Genomic DNA, 27,681 nt, shown 5'->3' on the forward strand with positions numbered 1-27,681 from the left:
ACTGGTCCACCAGCAACATCTTTTAATCATCTTCAAAAATGTGTTTTCAACGAAGACAAGCCGAGCACTTCACTTACTTACAGGAAACAGGAAAGGAGAAAGCTGTTATCGGAGCACAGAAAAAGGGGGCGGGACCTAGTAAGGGTCACTTTTTGCAGCATTTAAAACTTGCCTTTTTAATTTTCTCTTTTAAAATCTAATTTAATCTTACTGGGTCAAATGTAAAATGGTACATCAGTGTGATTGCTGAACGCTAAGCAATGACAAAAACAAAATGCAGTAAAAGAAAAATTACACATGGGATAAGCCTGTCAGTTCAAGGCACGCTGCTTCACGTCTACATCCACTTTCCACACTTAATCCACATCAATCTCTCTAGCGCCTACTTACTTACTTATTAATTAGAGTTACGACCTGTTTTTCCACTTGCACACCATTTACAAGTATATACACAACAAGTTTCCTTTCATATCCTCACGTGTCACGTTCCCTTTTAAATCACTTAACTGCATGACCTTCAACCAAACACTTCCTTAACTGCACCGACAGGACAGTTCTCTCTCCTCGTTTCTTATTCATTCTTCTGTGCCGCTTCTTTGTTTTTATGTGACTAAACTGTGTCGATGGGTGACTTTATTTCAAAGGACGCTTCTGGGAACAGCCTTTCTGTGTTGGTGTTTGGTGGCTGACTTGGGGGAGCTGTCTGGAGGGGGCCACTGCGGTTTGGTTAGCTGAATGTCTTCCTCTATTTTAAAGGCTTTCTTCGGGGGATCGGCCTGCGGGGGCCAAACGACAGATATTTTGCTGCAGTGGGGTTTGCTTTCATCGTACGTTTTTGTTATTTCGTTGTGTGTTTTTTCTACTGAACTTATGCTGCTCATGGAATATCTATATTCAAGTTTTTCATCGGAGGGGATAGGTCCAGCACTTCCTGTGGGATGTTTCTGCCCAAGTCCATTATCGTAGCTCCCTTTGGACTTGAGGAGTTGCTTGTAATGGTGGAGACAGTAGAAATGTCCATGGAGAGAGACGTAATTTCCTAGGCTGCAAGAGAAAAGAGGTGCACCAAATCAAAATGATAAAATAGTTAGATCTATTTTATGAACAGTTATGCACTCATTAAAGGACCAGTGCGTAACATTTTAGTGTCATCTAGCAGCGAGCCTGCAACTAATTCCTACTGTACACTAGAAGATTTTGAAAAGACTTCAGTCTGACACTCTCTAAAGACAATTTGTCAAAAGTCACAGAGTTGGGGGATCTTGTCTCCACTCTTGTATTTTTTGGCAAGATGTCTGTACATAGTTTCCCAGTCTGTTTATTCTGATTTTTCTCTTTCCTATCATATGTGTTGTTTGGCTTTTTATAACCATCTTTTTTTTTTTTTTTTTTGAAAGTGAAGTCAAACATTTGATCATAAACTGTAAACACAACAAAACCATCAAAACACTCAATTTATATTCCCTTTGTAATGTTTTTACAATATGAACTGATTAATGATTTTCTTCCCTTCTGATCCCCTTGCATTATCCATTTCTGGTTTGTTTTGTTGCTGTTTGTCAACAAAATGCTTTAAAACTAACTAACTAACTAATTAACTAAATGCAATACTCATTCTTTTACAAATGTATTCTTTTTCATATGTCACTCATATGACCTCATACAGAACAGCCATGATCCACGACCATGATCCAGGAAAAAGAGAAGTTTGAAAGAGAAGCTTGAATTAACTATTTAGATCTTTACAAGCTGTAAGATCCAGAGAGGAATACTGAGAGAAACTCACTCACACTTTAATAAGTTCATATACAAAGAAAGTTACATAAAATTTCTCTACAACTGGACTCTCTCTCCTGCAGCGAGCAGCATTGTCCTGTCACATACGCCTCACTGACTGGCTACACACGACAACGGAGATGTTACTGAACTTAATTATTTGCATGAGCCAAGACTTGAGTTAAAATGTTTAATTTTAGCAGCACATCAAGAAAAAGACTGACTAAAGACAGCTCGGGCTGAGTTTTAGGACAACCGACGCCGGGAGCGTGACTCGACTCCAGCAAGACTCTCATGACCTTATTCCAGTATTGATCATTTTGTTTGTGACAGTGAGATCACTTCAAAAGTCGTTGCACGTTGGTGGTGTGAAAGGCCGGCATAATTTGCCTCATCCTCCCCTTCCAAGCGTAGGAGAAACTACAAGGCCACAAAACTCCATGAAAAACCATGAAAGGTCAAATCTAGAGCCAGTATTTGGTTGGTCGGTTCTATTTTACTGTACAAACATGTCGGTTCAACATGGCAGGCTCCGTGTGAAGAGGACCCGCACCCTCTGTAGGTATTAGCAGCCCATTCTAAGGTATCAAAAGCACAGCACTTCTTATTTTCAGGTGATTATACGCAAATGAAATCATACTTATGAATATTATATTCCATTTCTCTCACATTGTGCCAGTAAATCCGCAGAAAAGTTACACACTGGACCTTTAAAACACCAGCATGCGGTGTCCATGGTGACCATTTATTTGAATAAAAGCCAAATTTACCTTAATTTATTTCTGCAGTGCTCACAGCAGAAGCAGGATTTATGGTACTTCTTTTTGTCCACTATCAGGGCATCCATCGGATAAGCTCTCCTCCGACACACCGTGCAGAGCTCCGACTTCGGAACTCGAGCCTTTTTAAAAGAGATTAAAAAAAAACAAATTATTAGACTTTTCCACCTGTTTTTCCCCCATGCATTGATTGGGCTGCCTCACAATAGAACAACAACAGCTTTTATTTCATTTTTTATTCAGGTTAATCTTGTTAGTACAACACACAAAAATGTACATTACATGCTCATTCATTTGTTTCAGTAAAACATTAACAATGGCCATGAGAGCAAATGATTTAGTGTATTTCCCCAGGGATTTATTTTATTCACTCATGCATGCACAGATATCCATGCATCTCTCAGCTGCACCCTGGCATTGTTTGTGAGCACTACAAATAAGATGTCATCTGGTTCAGTGAAAGCCCTCAGCCAGCGTGTGCTGTAATTTTCCTGCTGGAAAGGTGCATTACATGCTGGCTTTATTCTGGACAGCTAATGGACAGCCACTTGAAAATATAGTACAGCTGCAGTGCTTATTATGACCAATTAGGCCAATTAGACCAATTATAGTTTAGAATGACATCATCCTGATGACAAGCAGTGTACAAAAAGTTCAACAAATTTATTTCATTCAAGGTCCCCTTTCAACTGCATGTCATGGTCATCAGATGATGTCTGGTGGTCATAAAAGGGAGGAAAGATGTAACCATCAAACCAAACAACTCCATGACATCTCAGCAAACTCCACAGACTGCTGAGGACCATTAAATGGGCTTGAAAGCTTGAGAAAAGGCTGTGAACTCTAGTGAAATAATCTAGAGATAAGATTAATTTGTCTGTTCCCAACATTATCTGAATGAACTTTCAAACTCAAATGTGCAAAACCGTTTTATTAAAACTGTCATCAGAGAACAGAGATTGTTAAAAACATAATTTTATTTCTTATTAGTCATGCCAGTTTGACACAGACACTCGTGCACTCTAGATGAATTACAACCTCATTTGTGGACCCTTCTCACTTCCTCTCATGACTGAGTGTTAGGGTCACATTGAGGGGTAAAAAGCCCAGAGAGGAGAAAGGGTTTTAGGTTTCTTTTATGATTATTTTGCATTAGAGTTCAGTTAAGTTTTCAAGGAAAATAGATAAGAGGAGGAAGATTTTTTTTCCATTTATTTTGCATTATGAGAAAAAATAAATTGAAATGTTGAAAATAATATTGAAATACCATGGCCCTAATAATTTTCTGTCTCGCCTGGTGCATTTCTCAGGTTGAAATTTTGTTTGTCCAACACATTGGTTTGCGACCAAAAACCTGCAAAACTTGAGACAATCCCATCAGCCTCAGCTGTTCTGTGTTTTTAGAACTAATTAGTAACTGTTAGCATGCTAACACAGTAAACTAAAAGAAAGATGCCATAGAAAGATGAACTACACCATGGAAAACAAGAGAAACAAGAGACAAATAATTTTCTGATCCCTTTTGAACTGTGCCATGATTTACATATATAATGCTTATCAATTTAAAAGACAAGGTAGGGACATTACCTGTCTATTGTTAGCATGTTAGCGCGCTAACATTTGCATTTAGCCCAAAGCACCTCTGTGCCTACAGCAAGTAAATCTTCACTGAGCTGCAATTCACAGTTCACCCAATGCAGTAATTTAAAATGCTGCGTCCACCCACAGTCCATGCTGTTAGTTTGTGTTGCTTCATGCTGTTCAGGTCTTTTACCAGATGAGACAATCGTCGTCTGATTTGACACAACTTGTGACGTTGTTTCCTCAGACACCGTGTAGCCAAGGCTCTTGAAAACCGTCTCACTCTCTGACCACGTTTTGTGGAAATTTCTCAGCAGATTCTCCGTTGTATCTGCATCGTAGGTTTCTGCTCGCCTCACTGCTGCGGCTTTTCTTTTAACTGCATCAGCGTAGGAAAAGGGAACCGCTTGGGTTGACGAGCTCTCGGTGTGTGAGTGCTGAGTGACAGCTGTCCTTGTTCCAGTGACCTTGTTGCCAAATTCATCAACATTTGAGAAATGTTCTGTGATTGATTTGGTTTCAGAGAAGGCTGCCGGCTCTGCTGGCACAGTTTCTACCTCCTGTTTCTGCGGAGGGAGGGGGGTGCTCTTCCGTGAGCCTCCCTTTGTCTCTTGAGGACTTTCTCGCTTTGAAGTGTCTGCTGTTGTTTCACTCAGGCCTGACACAAGCTCCTCCTGATCCTTTTTCTCTTCTCTGAATGAGAAACTTTGCTCACCCAGTTCAAAAACATTTTTAATAGCCTGAATGTCAAAAGTTGGCATCTCCTCTTCCAGGACGTCTGCTTTCTCTTTGTCAAAATCGGGGCCCTCAGCATCATTGTGAAGCCACTCCGTGAGTGGGATAAGCTCTTTTCTGAAATATAATTTCTCTTCCGGTGATTCAAATTTGTTTACAAGGCTAGACAGGTCTGCCCTGGGAAGCTCATCCTTCTCTTTGTTCTTATTTTCCTCCTCACACTCCTCGGTGTCTGGGCCCAGTCGTTCGGGGATCTCAATGGGCTCCTTTCGCATGTAGGTCTTATTTATTTCAGCTTTTTGAGCCTCTTCAAAAAACTCCCTCTTTTCCTTCACAGATGCAGCTGATGGCTCTGAAATATCTGCAGCCTCAACCAGATCTGGGTCATTTTGACACAAAGGCGTGTGGGTCTCAGGCTTACTTTGTATTTCATTTGCATTCATACCCTCTGAAATATTGGCTTGATCTCCTTCTGCATGTGCAGAATTTACATCAGCATCCCCAGATAAACTCTTCTGTTGCTTTTCTGTTGAAATCGATGTCCCTGAGGTCTCGATTTTGATTTGCCGATGGAATGATGCAGGCGATTCCACAATCTCAGATTTCTTTTCTGATATCTGTTGGGGAAGCAACGGCGGCGGGGTGACGCCACGAGAGAGCTTGGCCGTCGTGTCTTTGAGTCGAGCCAGGTTTTCTGCTCTGTCAAAAGTCGGAGAGGGTGTGATTCTTGTGAGGCGTGAAGTCGGAGTGTCACACCTGCGTGGCGGCGGCGTGGGAGGCGTGGGCGGCCTGTGCAGCAGAGTAGGCGACGGAGTGACTCTCTGGGGTGAGTCGGTTCTCCTTGTGGATTCGATGGTGATAAACGTCGGGGATGGCGAACGCATCCTGAGTGACGGCGAGGGAGCCCGAAGGTCGACAGACTTGCTCAGTTCCTCTATCCTTCTGTCATGCGAGGTCTTTTTCTTTGTTTGGTTCTCAACTTTAGCAGAACCAATGCTGATCTTGGATATTCTGGGTGTTGATTTCTCGCAAACTGGCTCACATTCATGCTTCTCCATCGTCTCATTAGCATCACTGTCCACCACATATCCCCCCTCCAGCTCACATGTTCTCTCTTCACTCATGAGCCAATCTGAAACTGTGCTGGAAAGAGTCTTTTCAGTCCTCTCTGAAACTCTTTCTGTCTCTGTGATGTGAGAGATTAACACTTGGGCCTCGTGCCTCTCAGATCCCTCTGTTCTTCCTGTTGTGGACTTTATTAGTTCACTGTGTTCTGACTTGCTTGTCACTCTAACTGAAGCATCCCTGCTGTCTTCTGGTGGTCCCTCTGCGCTCGGCTGAACAGCTGTCACTCCTTTCTTCTTTTGAGATCCCTTCACTTGCTTTTCAACTGATTTTTGTTGCTGATTGTCTTTGCTTTCCACGGTAACGGCTTCTCTCTTGACTTCAACGTGCTCCTCTTTTACACTTTTGTGAATCTGGGTAATTGTTTCCGGAGGTTGGGGCGATTTTTCAGTCATCTTGGTTTCTATAACGTCTGTCTTTGATACTGCTGAAACATCTTTACCTTGGCCTGCCTGTGCACTTGCTTTAGACTTTTTGGACCTCTTTTTCTTCTTTGCTGGAGCTGCTGGAGTTTCTGGTTGACTGTCAGTTATGCTAACAGTAACAGCAGGCACAGCAGGGGAGGGAGTAACACTCTTAATCCCCTGCTTTAACTCCGTCTTTACTTCTTTAGTTTCACTGATCACTTTCACCTCAGCTGCTTCCACCTTGAAATCCTGTGAAACACTCTGTTTCTCACTCTCACTGGACATCTTTGTCTCTACTTGCTTCTCCTGCTTATTGTTCTTTTTCACCTTTTGGTTCGTTTTGCCGTTTTTTCCATTTGTATTGGCAGCTGCCTTTTCTGTTTGAGTTGGCTGCTCAGAAACTTTGTCTTGGCTCTTGGTTGGAGAATGATCGGCTTTCTTTTTGTTACCACGCGGTGGTGATTTGGACTCCTTTGCATTTTTGTCTTTGGTATTTAATTCTGGTGCTGTATCATCTTTTGACTTCTTGTTCTCTGATTGTGTTTTGGTTGATTTTATGTTCTCCTCAGTATTGACAGCAGGTTCTGGTTTTATTATTTTAACAGGGATTTTATCAGAAGGCATTTCGTCTTCCTTTTTATCTTCAGATTTGTTGGAGGCCTTTGTTTTCAGATTTTTGGAATCTTTCTTCATGTTTTCTGTTTTTACAACATCAGTGACTGAGGCCTGGACTTTATCCACCACGGCTGACTGAGCTGACTGCGTTGAAGAAACAGAAACTGTTTTCTGCGTCGTTGTGTGCACCTGCTGTCGAACAGCTGACACAGATGAGGTCTTCTGAACAGAGACGACCTTAGAAACCTCATTAGAGACAATTTGCTGTTTAGCAGAAGATATAACTGTTGAATCTGCGAGGATTTTCTCATGACCGGTGCTGACTTTGTTATCTGACTGCTCTGTATCGTTGGTGGAAAGCATTTCAAGAGCAGTGGTAACTGAGTCATGTATGTAAGTGGGCGTTGGAGTGGCCGGGGGTGTGTTTTCCTCCTTCAGCTTCCGATACTTTTCTTCCGCTTTTATTAATGGAGTGTTAAATTTACTCATTGGGCCTCTTGTCAAAGGCGTTGGAGAGGGTGGAGGGGTGAATCTCACCGGAGACATGTAAACTCTCTTTAACGGTTGTGGTGACTCAGGTGGTGGAGGGATCTCACAGGAAACAGTTTTTGATGTGTGTGTTGTTGTTTTCGATTGGTTTTGGCTCATTTCCACCACTTTCTCTGATGTAACCTCCACGTGTTGGGTCTTACTGAACTCCACTTTGGGCTCCAGCTTAGGGACCGGATGTACAGCGGGACCTTTCACTTTTTTCACCATCATCTTTTTAGCTTTCGACGGTGCAGGGTGAATTGGCTGCGCTGGCATGCTCTCCAGTTCCTGTTGAGACGGAGGCGGTGGGAGGAAGTCCGGCTCGCTGGTGAGAGGTGGAGGAGGAGGAGGAGGAGGAAAGTGATCAATGTCAGAATCAACAGGGGGAGGAGGGGGAGGAGGAGGAAGGTCAGGGTCTACTTCTGGCGGAGGTGGAGGTGGAAGAGGCAGATCAGGCTCTGGCGCTTGTGGTTTTACGATGTAAACATCAGTTTCTACTTTGGTTTTATTTACTTTTATCATTCCCTTTGGATTCGCCTTCAGATTACGAAACTCTGTTTTCACTGTTTTGATGCCGTGGTTTTGAGTAATAGTTTTATGCTCCACCACAGTTGTTGATTTTTGAGAAGACTGCTCCACAGAACTTGACTTTGTTGTAACTATGTTAGTTTCATGAGAGAGATTTTCTTTTGATGCTTCAACTAATTTAGCTGTTTTTAACTTTTGCACGTTCCTCTGTGAATCAGCAGTTAGGTTTTTGACTGGAGGGCTCTGCTTGACTCGAACTCTTCTGTAAGCTCCAAGTTTGACTTTGGGACTTTCACGCTGTGCCGTCTGCAACAAAGATTTAATGGTGCCTTTAACGTCGCCCTTTATCACCTCCTCTTTCTCCAGCTGAGTTTGCTCCTGTGACTCATATAAGGACTTGATTGACATCTTCACATCACCCTTCACCTCGCCCTCCAGGCTCGGGCTCCTCTGCATCCTCGGTGAAGATGGCGGCTCCATTAGGAGCTGAATCGTTCCTCTGACGTCTCCCTGGACGTCTACTCCCTGCTGACAGTGTCTTCTCTCACTGGAGGCATCTTGCAGACTTTGCATTGCTATGCGAATATCACCCTTCACAATTTCCTCCTTTTCAACCTCCTTCACCGCCTGCTTTGCCAGCTCCAGAGATTTTAGCGTGGCCTTCACGTCTCCGGGAACTAAATCCTCGACAGCAGCTTCAGCTCTGGATGTTGCAGATTTCTCAAGAGATCTCAGGGCCCCTTTGATATTTCCTGGTATGATATCTGGCTTCTCCACCTCCTTGTACCGCTTTTGAGCCCTCTCCAGGCAGCGCAGGGCTTTGGGGATGTTGCCCTTCACCACCTCCTCTTTCTCCACAACCACTGTCTGATTCGCTGATTCAGACAGCGAATTCAAAGCAGCTCTTAAATCACCTTTGACTATCTCCTCCTTTTGGAGTTTGTCCAATGAGGCTGTTGGCTCTGACATGAAAACCTTCACTGTGTTGTGGACATCACCGGGTATAACATCCTCCACTGTGCGCTCAATTAGCATTTGATTTTGACCAAGGATGAGTTTTGTGCCTTTGATGTCGCCTCCAACAATCTTTTCTTTTTCTGCTGTGTCCTGTTGAGGCTCATCAGGATCTAATTGGAGCTGTTTAAGATAATCGAGAGAGCCAGATTCGATGCATGTGGAGTAAAACTGGACATTTCCTTTTTCAGTGGCGTCTACCTTTATCTTCACTGCCTGATCTGACTTGTCTGAGGTGGACAGCCTTTGAAGAGCGCTCTTTATATCCCCTCTTATGATGTCCTCTTTTTCAACATTAACACTGTCATGTTTGTTGAGAAGGGAATATATTGTCATCTGTACGTCTCCTTTCTCGTCCCCCTGGATGAGTATTCCATGTTTTGCTGACCCATCCTCACCGAAAAGGTTGGTTATAGCTTCCTGAATGTTACCTCGCAGTATTTCCTCCTTCTCAATACTGCTGCCACTCTCTTGATTGAAGAGTTGCTGCACTGTTGAACTGATATTACCCTTCTCTTCTGAGTCTATGACAACTTGTCGCTCGTGACTTTCCTGTCTGTTCAGTAAGTTCATCATAATTGTCTGCAGATCTCCCCTGATGACTTCCTCTCGTTGAATCTCCGGCGCCTGCTTATTCATCAGCTGGTATTTTGCCATCCTAACGTCGCCTATTTCATCCGCTTCAATAAGCACTCCCGTAGACGTCACCATTTTCTGACTATAAAGTTCCTCAAGAGTTCCCTGGATGCTCTTGCCCAGGATTTCAGTCCTTTCCATTTTCTTCTCATTAAAGCTGTCAAATGGTGTCGTCTCAAAGAGCCACGTTGTTGTTTTTACATCCGCTTTGGAAATCTCCTCCTCTGTGACAGTCGGATGATCTCCGTCCTCATCTATCTCTTTAATGTGGTCGAGAGGATTTTTCTCAAAGAGCCAGACAGACTGTTTAACATCCCCCTTTACAACATCCTCCTTTTTAACGGTTTCAATCAGATTCTCTGAGCTCATGCTTCTGATTTTATCAATGGACTGGGTTTCAAATCTCCATTTTGCAGTCCTGACGTCGCCTTTTTGTATTTCACTCACATTAACTGTTCTAACCGATTCCTGTGACAGAGCGTCAGACTCAAAACGATCTTTGTTCATCCTCACGTTGCCTCCTTGAATATCATCCACAGTTTTTATTAAAGCTTTCGATTCCTCAGCGATCCTGTCGAGAGGTTGTGTTTCAAATTTCCACTTGGCAGAGGTGACATCTCCTTTTTGCACATCCTGTTGTGTGACAGATTGAATTATATAAATCTCATCTGTGTCCTTTATAGCATCAAGGGGCTTGGTTTCGAACAACCAGCGGGTTCCAACGACATCTCCCCGCGTTACTTCTTCACTTGTGACGGTGGTGACCTCATGGTAAAGGCCCTCTTTGTCCTGGATGGCATAAAGGGGCTGATTTTCAAACATCATGGTGTAATTTCTCACATCGCCCTTCTCATCCTCATCCCGGACAATCTTTTGCATTTTCATTTGCTCGGTGTCCGTCTCAGAGGATGCCTCCTGAATTTTATCTAAGGAGAGGGTCTCAAAAATGAAGCGGCCCTTATTAACATCTCCTCCCTGCACATCATGTACTGTGCATTTGCTCAGATATTCCTCTTGACTGTCGCGTATTGTGTCTATGGACTGATTTTCGAAAAGCCATTTGCAGTTCACCACATTTCCTTTTTGTATGTCCTCAGTCTGAACTCTCCTCAGCTTTTGCATTACTTCCTCAGACGTTGAAGTCATAATATCACTTGTTTGGTTTTCAAAAATGTACTTCATCCCTGACACGTCTCCAGACGCAATGTCTATCTCAGTGACACGCTTAAAGGAGCCCGTCTCCTCTCCAGTGAGGTTCTCCAGTTTCTCCGTCTCAAACAGAAAACAGGCCATTCTTACATCTTTTCCTCTAATGTCCTCTTGATCCACAGTGCATGTTTTCAGAATGGTCTCCGTCTCATCGTGGATCGTATCCAGTGCTTGAGTTTCAAAAAGCCACGTGCAGGTTTTGACGTCTCCCTTTTGCATTTCTTCAGATTCTCCCTTTAAATCTGATTTTTCATACAGGATGTCCATTGGCTTTGTCTCAAAGAGCCATTTGCAGGTTTTCACGTCACCCTTCATGATTTCCTCATTTTTACTCATCTCCACCACTTCTTCATCTTCAATGTTGCTGAAGTACTTAATACCATCAAGAGGCTGCGTTTCAAACAACCACTTTGCAGTTTTAACATCACCGGACTCTATTTCCTGTTTGGATATGCCCTTTATAATTTGGTATTTATCGATGCTTTGATCAAATTGGTCGATTGGTCGTGTTTCGAACATCCACTTGCATGTTGTTACGTCTCCTTTCACAATCTCTTCACGGCGCACTGTTTTCACCTCATGGAAGTGGCCTGAGCTGTCCTGCATGGCGTACATCGGAGTGGACTCGAACAGGTTTTTATTAGATTTCACAGAACCAGATGTTACACCTTCGATGAGAATCTTTTGAGATTCATCCCACCTGTTTAAATCTGTGCTCTCGAAGATTTGCTTGTAGTTCGACACGTCCACTTTATCAATTTCTTCCACGTCGATCGTTCTGAGGACTTCTTTCTTCTCCTCTCTGATCTGCTCCAGGGGTTGGCTTTCAAACCGCCATTTCTGATGTCGAACATCACCCTTCTCCTCATTAAGTGCTACTGCTTTTTTCAGTTTGCCCACCTCTGCAAGCTCTTTCAGCTCCTCAGCTGGATTCGTTTCAAAATAATGTCTGGCCGATCTCACATTACCTGCAATAATTTCCTCTTTTGTCATGGGCTGACTGTTTGAATCATCCTTTAAAGTGTCCATTGGCTGAGTCTCAAATACCCAGCAGTTCTTGCGAACATCTGCCCTGCAGCTTGTGCCATCCTCCTGCGTGAGGTCGTCCTCGACATTCACAGTGCGAGTCACTTCTTTCTTCTCATCTCTTATGTGCTCCAGAGGCTGACTCTCAAAGCGCCACTTTTGGTGTCTTACATCCCCTTTCATTTCTTCATTCACTGTTGCTTTTTGAAGTTTTCCGACCTCGGGGCCAATCTTCCTCTCTGCTCGAGGGCTGCTTTCAAAAAAGTGTCTCGCAGATCTCACATTACCCCCGATAATTTCTTCAATAGTCTGGGGTCTTGCATTGGAGTCATCCTTCAGAGAATCCATTGGCTGGGTTTCAAAAACTAAGCAGTGCTTTCGCACATCAGCTCCGATGATCTCTTGAGTCTCTATTTTTGAGCCTTCCCACTCATTGAGAGAATTTAAAGTCTTTATCTCAAACAACCACCTGCCCCAGTCTCCCTTATTGCTGTCCTCCATGGAAATACTACAGACAAGTTTCAAAGATGTGGGCTCTCTGTCTGTCATTTCCAAAGGCTGGGTGTCAAAAAGCCAACGTGAAGCGATGGAGTTCTCCAGTTCAGTTTCAATTTTACGCACAGATTTAATCTCCAGCATTTGGCTCGATTGTCCCATGATGATGCATTTAAACTGAGTGTCAAAAGTGGTTGTAACAGTTTTCACCTCGCCGTGAATTTCCTCTAACACTGACCTCAGGCTCAACAGGCGGCTCTCATCAATCGTCTCGGTGTGCCCGAGGCTTTCCATGTACTTATTGTCAATCATGTAAATGGTAGCATTCCCATCCTCCTCTGTGAAGACAATCTCTTTTGTTAAGTCCTCTTCCTTGTGCATTTTATTCAGAGTGTCCATGGTTTGGGTTTCAAACAGCCACGCTGCAGCACGGACGTCTCCTTTATCGAATTTGTTGAATTTGTTTTTATATTCTGTCGAGCTGACGTTGTGTGAATTCAGCTTGTCCATCGGCTTGGTCTCAAACATCCAAGCTGTGCGTTTCACATCTTTTCCCAGAATGACTTCCTGCTGGGTTATTTTCCGGTTATCGTCGTCCTCATCAGAGTGAGCTTCATCTTTAATGGTGTCCAGCGGTTTATTTTCAAACATCCAGCGCATGGCCTGCACCTCCCCGGGGAGAGTCTCCTCCCATTCCCCGTACTCTTCATCGTTGATATCGTCAGGGCTGCCATCATCATCCTCATACATGTACTCTTGGCTTTCTATCTGGTTGTTCTCATTTTCGTTGTAATTGCTGTAGAACTCCTTCTCAATATTCTTACGAACCTCAGGATGGATGTGTTTGTAAAGACGCTTCAGCTCTAACATGCTCCTCTGCTTGAAGTAAGCCTCTTTGTTGAGCGGGTGTTTGGTGGGGTTTGCTGGTTCTGCTGGAGGCTCAGGTGAGTAATGGCATTCTGGAATATTCTGATTCTCTGGTGGCATTTGTAGTAAGTCTGGAGGCGGGGGTGGCAGATAGTCAGAATCCTCAGCCGGTGGAGGCGGAAAGTCCTCATAATCCATCACTGCAGCCAATGTGTCTTCTGTTGCCTCAGTAGCAGATGCTTCATACATCTCACTAGTCACTGTGTTGTTCTGTGTCACATTGGAGGACCACTTAGTGCGATTGATGTCACGTTCAATCTTTTTAAGGAAAAGAAATGTGGGTAAATAACTATAAATACATCACATTAATCACAGTAATCTGTTCATTACATTTCACCTTGTTGTAACTCTTAATAAAGTGTAAAAATTAGACCATAAAACAGGAATAAACTGACATAACAGTCAGTCCAAGGTTTATGGTGCTGTATGAATAACTGGCTTTCTTATTATGCTCTCTGCAGTAACAAATCAGTAAATAATTACAATGAGGTAAAGTTATAATCCTTAAGATTTTCAACTCTGTTGTTAATACTATTTATGTCTTGCATTTGTAAGGCAGTAGCAATTCAATGTTCTGTTATTACCTAATTATTGAACTGTTATTGTTTCAAGTCAGTCAAGCTGAATTCCCGCCACACACTGTTTGCTGTTTATTCTCCCACAGCTGCATCAGAAGAACATTTTCTACAGCTCATATTAAAAGTATGTAAAGATATGTTTCCTCCACAGAAAATTCCCCAGGGACTGGACCAGGGTCAAAATCAAAATTACATATTTTTCCTCTAGTCTGTAGCACTATTTATCCATCTAGATTGTTGTGATGTAACTTGATAAGTTTTGGGGATGTCTGCCATCGAGATGTCTGCCTTCTCTTAAATATATATACATATATGTATATTCAGATATCTCCAAAACTCTCTAACTCACACCAAAACAGTTTAGATGGATAAAATACACTACAGGCCAGAGGGAAAATATGTATGTTTGTGTCATGTTTGTGTGTTTGTGCCATCCCTTTTAGTTACAAGAACATTATTTTACTCCCAGAAAGTCCCTCCTTGGGGAGTTGTACTTTCTTAAAGTCCAGGAACTTTTGGGGTGGGTCTGGCAGCGCTGAACATTTCTGATTGCTTGAGTACTCACAGTGTTTTATTTCAGCCACCATTTTTAGAAATCTGCAGCTGTGCTGGCACATGTTGTAATCATGCTTTGACACATCAACACCGAGTTACGGAAGAAAGCATAGAACAGATGGACCAACAACAAATCCAGACCTTACTGAGCATTTATGCTGAAGACAAAATCCAGAAGGCATTGTTAATTCTTTCACACAAGTAATGATGCCTGACCGTCACTTTATAGTGCGTCATCGTTTCAAACAGCTGTCTCTTTTTTTATTCATCCACAGGCGTATGTGCCTAATCTTCGCAGCTCTTCAGATGGCGGTCGAAACGCAGACAATAACTGGGTTGAAAGAAGTAGTTCCTGGGACTAAATGTTGTGGGTACTTTGGGTGGAAACGCAGCTTATTTGGCAAAACGTGGGGTGGCTTTTATCGTGACATAGCCATGAGAGTCACAATGTCTTGCTGACAAGACAATGGTAATTTTCTGCATTTTCTGCAGATAGTGTTTCCAGTTGGTTTTGACTGACTTTTTTGTTACAGGAAAATAATACATAAATAGATAATAAAAATAAATAATGAGTTTGTTTGACTGCACTGTAACCACACATAGCAGTTGCTCATCTGTTGTAGGAAAAGATGCTTTGCTGTGGTATTTAACCATATTTGCTGTTACCGCCAGTAACCAAATCAAATCAAGCAGGACTGAAATCTTAAGGACTTCAATAAATGTGAATTACACATAATACAGTCTTCATGTAAATAGACTAAATAAATTATTATTTCCAATTCTTTTGTCTAACTCAAGTGAAACAGAAATGCTCACCTTAATTGGTTTGTGCGGAGCGGCCTCTTCTATTGTTCTTTCAAAGTGAGCCCTCAGTTCTTTTGTGGTGTACCTGGGAAACTCTTCTTCTAAAAATCAGCACAGACAAACAGGGAGTATAAAGGCAGGCCTTAGATCTGTCAGTCAGTGACAGCGTATATAGCACAGAATAAATAATATCTAAACAACGTCCTACCTGCTTCATTCTGGTGGTTTTCATAACTTGATTCCAAGTTATTGCTGCTGTATGACACCTATGAATTTAAAATGAGAAATGGATAAAGATGCTCATGATTATATGCAGAGAAATGCAGAAATTCAATTGCAGTCACTTTCCTGTGAATGTTTTAATCTCAGCCTAAACTGTCAGACGCTACTAAACGAACATTAATTACACAAATCTGATTGATTGCAATCAGTTACAGTTTTTACTCAACAAGACAATCAAAGTGTTTAGCTCATTAGCAAAGCCTCATCCTGCTGCCTGCAGGATCACAGTGAGAGAAAATGTTCAGTACCATCGTTTCTTGGTTGAAATTTAGCTGTTGGCTGCCTGGGACGACCTGTCTGCTGCTGCTCGACACTGTCACCTCCGAGTTTGACATTTCCTGTGAAGACGAAGAAAGCCATTGCCAAACACAGTGAACAATGTGCATGCTACACTAACAGACAGATAACTCTCTCTCAAGGCCACAGATGTGAACTTCACTCTAATTTACTCCACCAGCCAAACCTTAATAGCACACAACTGAATACCATGCAGAGACGACACACCAGATTGCTCGTTGCGGTTTGAAATGACTAATCACAGATGGAGGCAACAATCTGTCAAGCTGTTGACTCACACTGTACCAAAGAAAAAATAAATAAAAAACAAGACATTCTTTTGCATCACTTTGTTAAGTTTCTATTAACCAAATGGAGCTGCAGTGTAAGTGTTGTGAAATCACCCTGAAGGCTTTCATGAAAGCTGTTAGAAATGTCAAGTAATGTCTGTAACCTAAAACCCACTCACATCTCTCCGGTATTGGTGCAATAAGATGGAATAAGTTTTAATATTCAGCCTTAGTGTCTGTACTTTAACTTGCAAAGCTCCTCCATGCAGCTCCGCAGATGGAAAGCTAAACTTTTTCCCCTGTAGTACAAAGTACGCAATCATGCATGTGTACATCAAAAATCTTTTAATGTTCCAACTGAAAAGACATTTGTTGTTATAATTATCTTTAACAGCTATGTAAGGCTTCTATAGATCTATTATTTCTTAAAATTAGCAAGCTTTAAAGGGACAGTTCGACCCAAAATCAAAAACACATGTTTGTCCCAGTGTCTCTGTCAAAAAATTATATGCATCTTTGATTTTAGGTTGAAATATCCCTTTAAAAAATCATGATCAAAACATACAAAGAGTTAATATTAACAGCTGGTAAAATAAGTTCAGTTTGCATCTATAATCATTTAGATGTGATGTTAAAGGCTTCAAAAGTCTGCAAATCTTTTGGTTTAGATACCTTGAATGCTGAATTGTAGTGTAAGAGAAAAAACCTGGACCTGAATGTCGAAACAAAGGACATGTTGGTGGACTTCAGCAGGGAAGGGTGGAGGACACAGCAGACACATGGGACTAAGGTGGAGACTGTGAGCAGCTACAAGTGCCTGGCTGTCAGAGGACCTGACTCGATCGAGCACGGCAGCATCTTTGGCAGCTCAGAAAATTTAAAATAAAACTTTCTACACTGCTACGACTGAGTCAGCACTCTCGCGTTGTGTCACAGCCTGGTTTGGCGACTGCTCCACGCAGGACAAGAAGGCATTAGACAGGGTGCACAGATTGCACTGGGACCACTCTGCCCTCCCTCGAGGATATCTACACCAGGCGGCGTTGATCCAAAGTAGACCGGATTATTAAAGACTTATCACACAGTGATCACAGTCTGTTCCAGTGGTTACCATCCATCAGACGTAGCCGCTGTCTCAAAACTAGAACTGAGAGGTTGAGAAGGAGTCTCTCACCCCAGGCCATACTATAGACCAATAACAGTCAACTCACTGCGGTCAGCTGCATGGTTGACCAATCTGGACTTTTTCGTTAAGGAGGGATTACCTATTTTTATATTTTGCACACATATATATTTAATTTATTCAGGGAAATTTTCTATTATCTACTATTTTTTTAAAATGTAAATTGTTTTTTTCTTTCTGCACAGTTGGTGGGTCAGGACTATCCATTTTCACTAGTATCTGCTGCATGTGAAAATAAAATCATTTTTATTCTAAAAAGCTGTAGAAACCCTGATGAAAGATCAGTAGATATTTTGTCAAAATAATGGCTTTTAAGAGGTAATTTAATATACCTATATCACAGTTTTAACATTCTATACCAGGGTCCTCAATTTTTTCCAGACCAGGGACCCTGAACTGCATATATTTTTATTGAATATTTTTCGGTCTTTGGTGGTTTGCGCTTACCTGTAGCTTCCAAGTTAGCAGCCTGGCTAATGTTGGCTGTGTCAGCCTCTGTGTACTTTTGCCAGTGGTTTCTGAGGTGGAGATATTGTCAAAGTCTCCTCCTTGTGAAGTTACAAAACATCCGTTGTGGCTTAAAGAAGTGTCTGTACACTTGGGATAATAATACATCTGATTGGCCAACATGTTTCAATAAGACGTGGCTAACTAGTTCACTGTTAAGGAGTTGACTTCTTTACAATTGATTCATGTTAACCTGTTAATCTTCACGTTAAACTCTTAGACCCAAACTCTATATTGTCTTTTAAAATCTTTTGTAGCTTTGCTGAAGTGTCCGATCACTACACAATGTTCTTTACATGAAGAGGTGTTTGGACATGTGATCCTGTTCGCCCAGTCCTCCTCCATGCTGAACTGAACGGCGTGGTTCCTGCTGTGGCTGACCAGTTGCAAGGATTCAGATGTGCATGATCAAGCATCGGAAGAGCTTTTGAAGCCTTTGCATTCAACTTGAAACAGGATATGACGTCATTTTTGTCACTCACCATGCACACTACAGCAGGTATAAATCTGGTATGAACAGACACGTGCGCAGCTCAGACGAAATGTTACCGGCGTCATCTCTTTCATGCTTCGAGTATAACCTGTGTTCTACACGTGTACCTGCACACTTCTGTGATGAAAATGGAACTGGGTTACATTGTGTGAGGTTGCAGTTTCCTGGGTCTCAAATTGTTTCCTCACACTGGCAAGTCCCCCAGGCAGGGAACAGACCTCCGACTCCTCCATGACCTAATGAAGCAGGAAATATCATTAGCTGCTTCCACTTGTACACGACCTGAAATCAAACTGATGCTTAATAAGCCTGTTCTTCGCAAGGAAGCTAGTGCCATGTGCAGTTTGTTTTCTCTCTTCACAGACACACACACATACACAAATTCATATTAATATTTTGTTTATGCAATAGTTTAAAATATATGCAGGGAATTGTGAAAGCTCTTCAGTAGGCCTGGGCCATAAAATAATGGTGGTATGTATCCACGTATTGATAATCAGCGTATGGCTGCCACTCCCAGTTTAGAGAAGCAGAGAGGACTACCAACATGGAAGCTACGCAATGTACTGCCAGCAGCAAAATGTATTTTAGGTCCACCTTAAAAGAAGACAGTCAGTTCCGTGTGTGCAATATTTAGAATATTTCCGCTTTTCTAACTTGAAACCACAATTATATAAGACAAATATCACTTTCCCCAAACTAACCAAACTCCATAGATAAAATCCCTAATTTTAGCCTCCAGAGCACAGACGTTGCTGGTCTACCGGTGCCTCGATCTGTTAATTTGTTTGTGTTATTGTAAGACTTTGGTGAATCCAAGCCACCCTTTTAAAACACAATAACACAATCAAACTAACAAACTGAGGTAGTGGTAGAGCATCAGCTCCCGTGTTTTGCGAGCTTAAGTGACTGATTTTGCCCATGGAGTTTGGTTGGTTTGGAGAGCGTGATACTTGACTTATATAACTGTAGTAAAATGGTGAAAATACTCTAAATATAATGTGCACTTATGTGGACCTTTCTTAAGTGGCTAAAATATGTTTTGCTGCAGACCCTGTCTACAGCAGTACATTGCTTATTACTTATATGCCCTGGCTCATAAACAGCCTCTCATATGCCTTGATAATGGAGCATGCTACAAGTGACATGCAAACATGCAATCAACAGAAACAGCATGGAGTCAGAAAATGCATACGATGAGGAAACTGTTAATAAAACCAGAGCAGCCAGCTCTCCATGGCAGTTTTTTTTTTTATGTCTACTAAATCTAATACCCGTGTGCCTTGATAAGTAAAGTGGTTAAATTCAGCTGAAGGCTGTTAAATTGAAAATTAAGTGATAAACTTCAGCCTCTTTATTAAAAGTGGGTAATTAAAAACTATCAATAATTATTGATATCAACTGAAATGAAACGTTTTATTGTGATAAATTTGTCAGCTAGATTGCCCTGCCAATATATGTTTTCTGCACCCTTCCTCTATATTCTGCTCCGTGCAGACAGTCTCATGTTTCCTCTCTATTTATATATGTCCCATATGAGCAAGACTACTGACGCCCCCCCCCCCCCCCAGCAGCAAAACTGCCATCACCTCCACTAATACTGCATGACAACACCAGCAGTAATGGTGACGAGACCTGCTACTGTGCAATCCTGGATGCTGTGCAGCCACTTAAGACTAAACTATACAGAGTACAACAGGAAAGCAAGCAAACCATTATAACTGACCATAGAAAAGTTGGCTCCTAATTACACGATTGTTTTGTTCGGTGCAGGCAGCTCTGGCAGGTACAAGTTGTAGCTGAAACAATAGCATGTCCATGCACAAGCTTTAAAGTACCCCGCTGGGGATGGCGTTGTCTGCTTGCTTGGAGACAGCTGCCTGGTACATGGCCTCGCAGTTGGTCAGTGGGATGACCTCTGAGTCCACAGAGTGAATCCGGTTCCTCTGGTTCAAATCTCTTTCAGGAAGTCCTGCCCTGGTTCAAACCTGCGCTGCCGGCAGCTACGGCACAAATTGCGAATCAACACAACTGTTAATATGCTTCTCATGTGTTGTAAGGTGTCATCCACACATCACGTAGTGGTGCAAACACATGCAGTGAAAGCTCTATTAAGGGTGTTGGATCCTTTAATGTTTGTAGGGTTGTTTTGTTTTTAATGTAAGATAAGAGATGAGAATACAGAGAAGGAACTTTTACGATATAAGCCTGGTTTAATATGTTCCAATATGTAGCAGATAACATGGCTCATATGGTGGTTATTCTGCATTTATGTATTAATCATACAAGTTATTCAGTCAAAATGCACACAAAAGCATAAGCTGCTAATGAAAAACATTTAGAGTTTTGTTCAGTTTGTATATATTTTGATGAAGAAAATACATTTTAAGCCATGGTAACCCTTTAGATGTGTGTGTGTTGACACGACACCAGGATTTTAAACTTGGATACAATGGTAGTATATTGCAGTATTAGAAAAACAAGTCCTAGGCACACAAAATAGGACATATTTTTTCTTTTTTACAAATCCTTGCATATTCAGTTCTGGTACAGAAAAGGTCACTTAACGCTTTCTGCTTTTGCTGCGAGCCAAATTTCAGGCAGGACAACAAAGACTGAACCAAACCGAGGCCTTGAAATAGCACTAAGATTATTTGTTTGGACAGATTTGGAACTTTTGATACCATAATAATGGATACTGTATTTAAAATGTAGTACTGAAAAAACCTCTGTACTTTGACAACCTTAAGTGCTACCATAGTGCAGGTGATACTAAGCAATATCTTGTGTGAGATTTAAAATGCTCTAAAGCAGATCTATATCTCAGCTGCAACAAGTAATGAACCGGTGGGTTTATTGTGCAATGAATGCATTGCTGTGATGAAAGAAGACAATGTGAAGAGGCACCACGAGTCAAATCATAGCAGTTTTCCTGAGGGCTCAGAGATATTAAAGGCTCAGTGTGTATGATTTAAAGGAATTTATTGGCACAAATTTTATATAATATTCATAAGTATGTTTTTATTTGTATATAGTCACCTGAAAATACTTGTTTTTGTTACCTTTACCTACCTAAAAGGGTGCCGCTATGTTTCTATAATAGCCTAGAACAAATAAACTAAACACTGGCTCTAGATTCAGCCCTTTACGTGCCCTTTTCATGTTTTGTGGCCGCTGTAAGTTCTCCTAGATATTTAGAAGGGGAGGGTGAAGCAAGTGGTATTCAGTTGGTTGCAATCTACAACCTCACTGCTATATGCCACTACATACTAGTCCTTTAAAACTGTGCTGTAAGAGTTATTTGTAGCCACTTTTGGCTCAGAAACCTCCAGTGATTTTCCTATTTGGCCCCTTTGCTATTGAAATTGAATATCTCTGGTCTGCAGCAACAGGATTTAAACCTGTCCTTCAGTTACTCACATGATTTGCAGCATATAATATAATTAATACGACCTTTCACCTGTTCAGATTGACAGTTGGTTCATCATGATGTGACTTGGTTTGGAAACATTTAGAGCCAATCCGACTTGAACTGATGGTTTTGTCCAAAATAATCCTCCTCTGTTTCAGTGATCTCCTTGGATTAGCAGCGGGATTGGCTCCTTGAAATGCTCACTTACATCACAAGGTCGTGACTTACATGAAAACATATTGTGTGTTTTAAGGACCTGTGTGTTGGATTTAGTGCCATCCAGTGATTAGCTTGCAGGTTGCTAACATGTTTTCTCACCCTCCCCTTCCAAGCGAGAAGGACAGCAAACAGCGCTCTGTCCCTCTCCGATGGCTTCTTGTGGCTTGCACAAAAAATTAAATATAAATGAAAAACTTTTTTCTTTTAACATTTTAATTTTCACTTATTGTTGATGGTTTAAGTGATTCTTACATTCATACATGTAAAAATGCATAGCTATACTTAACAGAAAAGTCTCAGAGGAAAATAGAGAAATTAATCATTGCAGCTCTAGAAAGACTTTATTTTTCTTTTTTTGGCCAAAAATTTTGATGGTGAAGTTTGCAGACCCCTGGCAAAGGAGAAACTACATTGGCCACAAAACTCATCACAAAATGCGAAAGGCCATATGTAGAGCCATGTTTGGTTAGTCCATTCAGGGCCACTGTTAGTCCATTCAGGGCCACTGTAGAAGCATGGCAGTGCATCACATGGAAGAGGACCCATACACTAATCAAAACATACTTGTGAATGTTATATTTCATTTCTGCCATATTCTGCCAATAAATCCCTGTAAATCTTACACACTGTGCCTTTAAACCATTATGTCACCATATTTGATCAATAAGGGCATTGCTATACTTCCGGTCAACAAATAAATGTATCATGGGGTTTGGGTGATCTCTCAGGAAATGCTTTTATTACTCATTAAGATTTTTCCCTTTCATCTTAGCATAATTAGACTTTAGTGGAGTTTATGTTTGTTTGTTGCATTAACCTACAGTTCAGAAGCAAAGAAACATTATTGTTGACTTGCAGGATATTGTGCTTAAAAGAGAAAGAGTTAATGAGATTATCAGCTCCTCCAGACTCCACATTGAGCCAATTGCTGCTGACGCACCATCTTTGTCTATGTTTGTAAAGTATTCATACCTCAGTTCCTGTGAAAATAAATGTGCTGATGCAAATGAGAGGAATGAAATATGAATACAGGCTGTTTTGCTGTTTGTTCAGCAGGGCATCATAAGACTATCCATTACTCTGAAGACGACTAACAGCAGATTGAAAATCTTCATCTCGGCTCCGCTCTGCTCCGCAGTGAATTAGCACCACTTGGAGCCATGTGTGTATGCAGCTCATTGTAATACCAAGAATAATGTCAGCAAAAGCTGCCAGACAGCCGATGTGAGGTTTTATTTCACATCTCTAATATTGTTCCTGCCCGCAAAGGACAGATTTAATCACTACATATCATTTCCCAAAGTATTGAAAACTCAATAAAGTACAGAGTCAATGAAGCACTAAATCTGATCAAAACACACCAGTTTTTTAATCAGTTTCTTCAGTTACAGATAAAAGTGATAAGCTTTTAAAAATAAGATGAATTGTGGGCTCATGAACCTGAAATTAGGACCCATTAGATGCTGCGCTCTAAATATATCAGTGCAAAAAGACTTTTTATAACAGCTACTGGTGCATTGCACTGTTGGTGCTGCTTTCCATGAGCATATTTATTCTGCCATTTTTGATTTGTAGCCTAGCTTACCACTCATCTATTTTAGCCTTGGAGGAATGGTGGGTATGTGTAAACCAATCAGTCCATTAAGACAGATAAGGGACACGAATTACACAACTCTTAAAATCCCCTTGGGACCCACAGTGAACAGTTTAATGTAGGGACTATTTTCTTTCTATTAGAAAAGAAAATAGTTCTGGTAGATTCTACTACAGACTACTACTAGATGGATAAATGGTGCTACAGATCAAGAGGAAATAACTTTTTATTTTGGGGTGAATTGTCGCTTCAAGTTTGGAACGTTGTAGACATCTCAGACTCAATAAACATATGCATCAATACCTCCTCCTGCTGTTGACAAAAACTTGATTAAGACTACAAGAGATACAGAAGTACCTTCTGTTGTAACACCAGACTACAGAGCAGCTTCTTTCCTCAGACTGTGAGACTGTTTAATTCATCCTCAGCACTCCTCAGTGCAAAATTCTTTGTTTTATTTGTATTCATTTACCTAATCTACTGTATATAACATTAATGTTTTTTATGAGTAGCAGAAAATGGACTACAGCTTAATCTTGCCATAAAACCCTGTGCTGTATAATGAGAAATAAATCTATCCTGTACCTTGTGAGGACATTACTTTTATGTCCTTATTTTATTGTAGTTTGTTTTTTAAGTACACTATTGTTTCTGTTTGTTTACTCCTTTTTTTGTGAAGTCTAGTTTTTATTCTTAGATTGTTTTTTAAATGTTTTTCTCAAATTTATGTTAGGTTCAGTTACTTTTCAATGTGGGCTTTCAAATTTTAGTTTTTATTGTATAAAATGTTTAGATTTAATATAGCTTTAATTATAAATATTAGTTTTATTTATGTATTTATTTATTTATGATTTATTATAATATGGAGTATTTGACAGGGGCATGTTTGAAGAAGTGTACAACAGTTATTAAAATACAGATACAACAGTCATACAGACATCGAATAAACATGCACCACTGCCAACTGACAACTTTGACACAAGTGACAAAGTCAAACGTCTAGTCAAATGTTATTTGTATCTGCCTCAGGGGGCTTTACAGTCTGTACAGTGTGAGACGCTCCCTGTCCTGTAAACTCTCAAAAAACCCTTTTAACGGATTACAAAATCACTCTGCTACCAACTGGCAAGAGATACAGAAGTGTCCGCTGTTATACCACCAAACTACAGAGCACCATCTTCCCTCAGGCTGTGATACTGCTTCATTAATCCTTAGTTGGTTTTATTTTTATTTATTCAACCAATCTACAGTACACATAATTGCTAAATAAGTTTCATGGTTTCTTTCTGAGTTGCATTTTTCCTCATGCCTGTTAAAAGGGTTTTTGGGAAGGTTTTCTTAATTTTTCAAGGGTCTAAAGGAAAGGTGTCTCACGCTGCACACGTTTTCCCCCGAGGAAAATTGTGATTTGTGATATTGGGCTACATAAAAAAATCTTGACAATTGACAATTGACAATTGACAATTTGACAATTTAAAGGAACTACAACTGAATCTTTTCTTCATGTTTTCTATAATGATACATAAATCTACTTTGTACCTTGTAAAGAAATTTCCTTTATATATTTTCTTATTTTAGTTAGCTTCTTAAAGACACAACATCATTTCAGATAAAGTCTAGTTTTTATTTTTATTTCTATTACCTAAGATGTAAAACACCCAGTTTCAGTTTTTAGTTTAGCTTTAGTTAACTATAATAACCTTGATCACCAGACCATAAATCATTGCGGTAAGAACTAAAATTTGTAGCCAAAAAAAATCTGTCAACAGTCAGAAGCTATCTCATGACACGTCAGGCTGGACTGCGAGCTCAAATAACAAGAAAGTGAAGTAATCTCGGCGCCATGTACTTGCAAAAATAAATCAAGCCTATTTTAAACTTAACCATGAAGGGTCGTGTTTCTTAGTGAAATGTGGAGGAAAGCTGGTAGGTCAAGGCTTTCCTTTGCAAAAGCTTCTCCATAGCCTACATTTCTAGCCTTGTGTTTGTGCCTTTATTGTTGATTCCTCTCCAGTCTTCCTCATTTCACGGCTTGCCTGGCGACGGGGAAGTGGAGCGACAGAGCACCTACAGGGACTAGCCTTGGTGCAAAAACAGCTCAGCCGCTCAGAACTCCACATATTTGGAATTATTTAAGAGAACAATTCTAATCTCTCCTCAAGCTAAAAAATCCAGAGTTAATATAGTGTTTTAGTTACAGTTTATTTTCTTCCCTGCAGGTCTAACGTAAGATTTATATTGTGCTTCAGTATCCTGTATTTTGAGTGGAAGTGCATGAAGCATGAGGACATTGATGATAAATTTCCATCAGAAATTCAGTCCCTTACAGATATGCAAACATACAAAAGAGATTTTATGATGTATTGCATGTTTGCATGAAAAATTCTTAACATTAAAATAGCGCTGCAATGATAAATCAGTTATTAATTGACTACTAGATTAATTGCCAACTATTTTGATAAGCGATTAATCATTTTGTTTCATTTTTTAATGGTCCAAAAATGATTTTAGCTTCTCAAATGTGATTATTTTCTGTTTTTTTTAGGCCTCTATGACAGTTAACAGAATTTCTTTTGGTTGTGAACAAAACAAGACATTTGAGGACATCATCTTGGGCTTCGGGAAACAATGATCAACATTTTTCACTGTTGTCTGACATTTTATGGACCAAAAAACTAACAGGTTAATCAAAAAAACAGTGTACAATGAAAATAATCATTAGTTGCAGCCCTATATTAAAAATACAATTGAAAAAAGCCCAAATAATTCACACATATCTACAAAATTCCACTCAACACAAAGATAAACACCACTCCCAGAGCTGCTCTTCACCTACCAGGTAAGGTGGATATAAAAATGCGAGCTCAGCAGGTAGAAATCCCACACGACGGCCACTGCACCCCCGTCCTGCAGGGTCTTTCCAAGCCAAAAGCAAATCCCAGTCAGCGTTGGAGACCAGCTCCAGTACTATTTGTTCACCTCTGTCCAACGAGCAGACAGTGACAGCTGATTTTATTTTAGACCCTCCGCCCACTTGCAAAAGATGGGCCTGGGGTGTTTTTTTTTAGAGAGTGAGGCCTCCGTGCTCCCCGTGTCAAGTCCCCTGAAAATCCATATGGAAGTACTTCCTGTGACTCCTCTGCAGACGCTTGTGTACTAATAAATCAGGTCACCCTAGTTTCATCATCACGGCTCCCATCAGAGAGCGCTGCATACTCCAGCAGCTGTTACCGCCTGTCATGATATGCCAAAGTATGCACATACAAAACCCACAACAAATACTCTGAGAGGTTCTTATTAATCACTGTTCATGTTAATTCCTGAACAGTGTTAAGTGGATGTTGGGGAGCGCAAATTCAAGCAGAGGCGGCAAAAGTACTTTACTCAAGTGGAAGTACAGATATTTGTTAAAAAAAAAAGACTCTGGTAAAAGAAGAAATACTATTTCAGCTTCTTTACTCAAATAAAAGTGAAAAAAGTACAGGCTCTGAAATACTCAAAGTGAAAACTGAAAAATAGTTATTTACACGTGTTGAACGCCCAAAACATCTAATATTTGAATAAACAACAAGCTATAAACAATTATGTACAATTATATATACTGTTATTATATGTAATTTTGTGGTGAAAATTTATTCTTCGAGGATTTATATATGTGCATAATATGTAATTTATGAAATGTTTTGGTTTGCTTTATTTTTTTTTTTTCATTTATAAACTTTCTCTGTGCCAGAAAACACTCTTCACAACTTTAAACAACTTTAAACTCACAACTTTAAACTGTTTAAAAATGTCTGTCAAAGTCTAAAACTAACAATACCTACTGATAACAATATATTTAAAGTTGTGTCCCAGGTTTTCATCAACTTTATCAGATTTTTACAAAAACATGATTTAATCAGCGTAAAAAGGGTTAGTTACACCCTAAGGACCCCTGTCTCACTTCCTGGTTTAAAAAAGAGCGAGAATACTGCTCAAGTACTGATAAACTTTCTATTTTTCTACAAATTCATGAAATACTATTTCTATCAGATGTGTCTCAGCTATGACATGTCAACTCTGTAGCCCTTCTAAATCAAGGCTAAATAAGAATTATGGTTTTAA

The 27,681-nt window shown here is 40.6% G+C and overlaps 1 protein-coding gene across 1 annotated transcript; it reads right to left on the reverse strand.

The window, feature by feature from the left end:
• xirp2b (xin actin binding repeat containing 2b) lies at window positions 1-26,563 on the reverse strand. The gene is given in 10 exon segments (XM_084725198.1): window positions 1-1,044; window positions 2,547-2,599; window positions 2,601-2,677; window positions 4,330-13,642; window positions 15,334-15,422; window positions 15,530-15,587; window positions 15,852-15,941; window positions 18,460-18,588; window positions 20,191-20,355; window positions 26,414-26,563. Coding segments are annotated over 9 exon segments (10,266 nt in total). The 5' UTR covers window positions 20,242-20,355; window positions 26,414-26,563; the 3' UTR covers window positions 1-638.
• Window positions 26,564-27,681: the final 1,118 nt, after the last annotated feature.

The sequence above is a fragment of the Lutjanus erythropterus genome, chromosome 8, assembly GCF_056507025.1.
Source record: "Lutjanus erythropterus isolate fLutEry1 chromosome 8, fLutEry1.hap2, whole genome shotgun sequence".
Lineage (NCBI taxonomy): Eukaryota > Metazoa > Chordata > Actinopteri > Lutjaniformes > Lutjanidae > Lutjanus > Lutjanus erythropterus.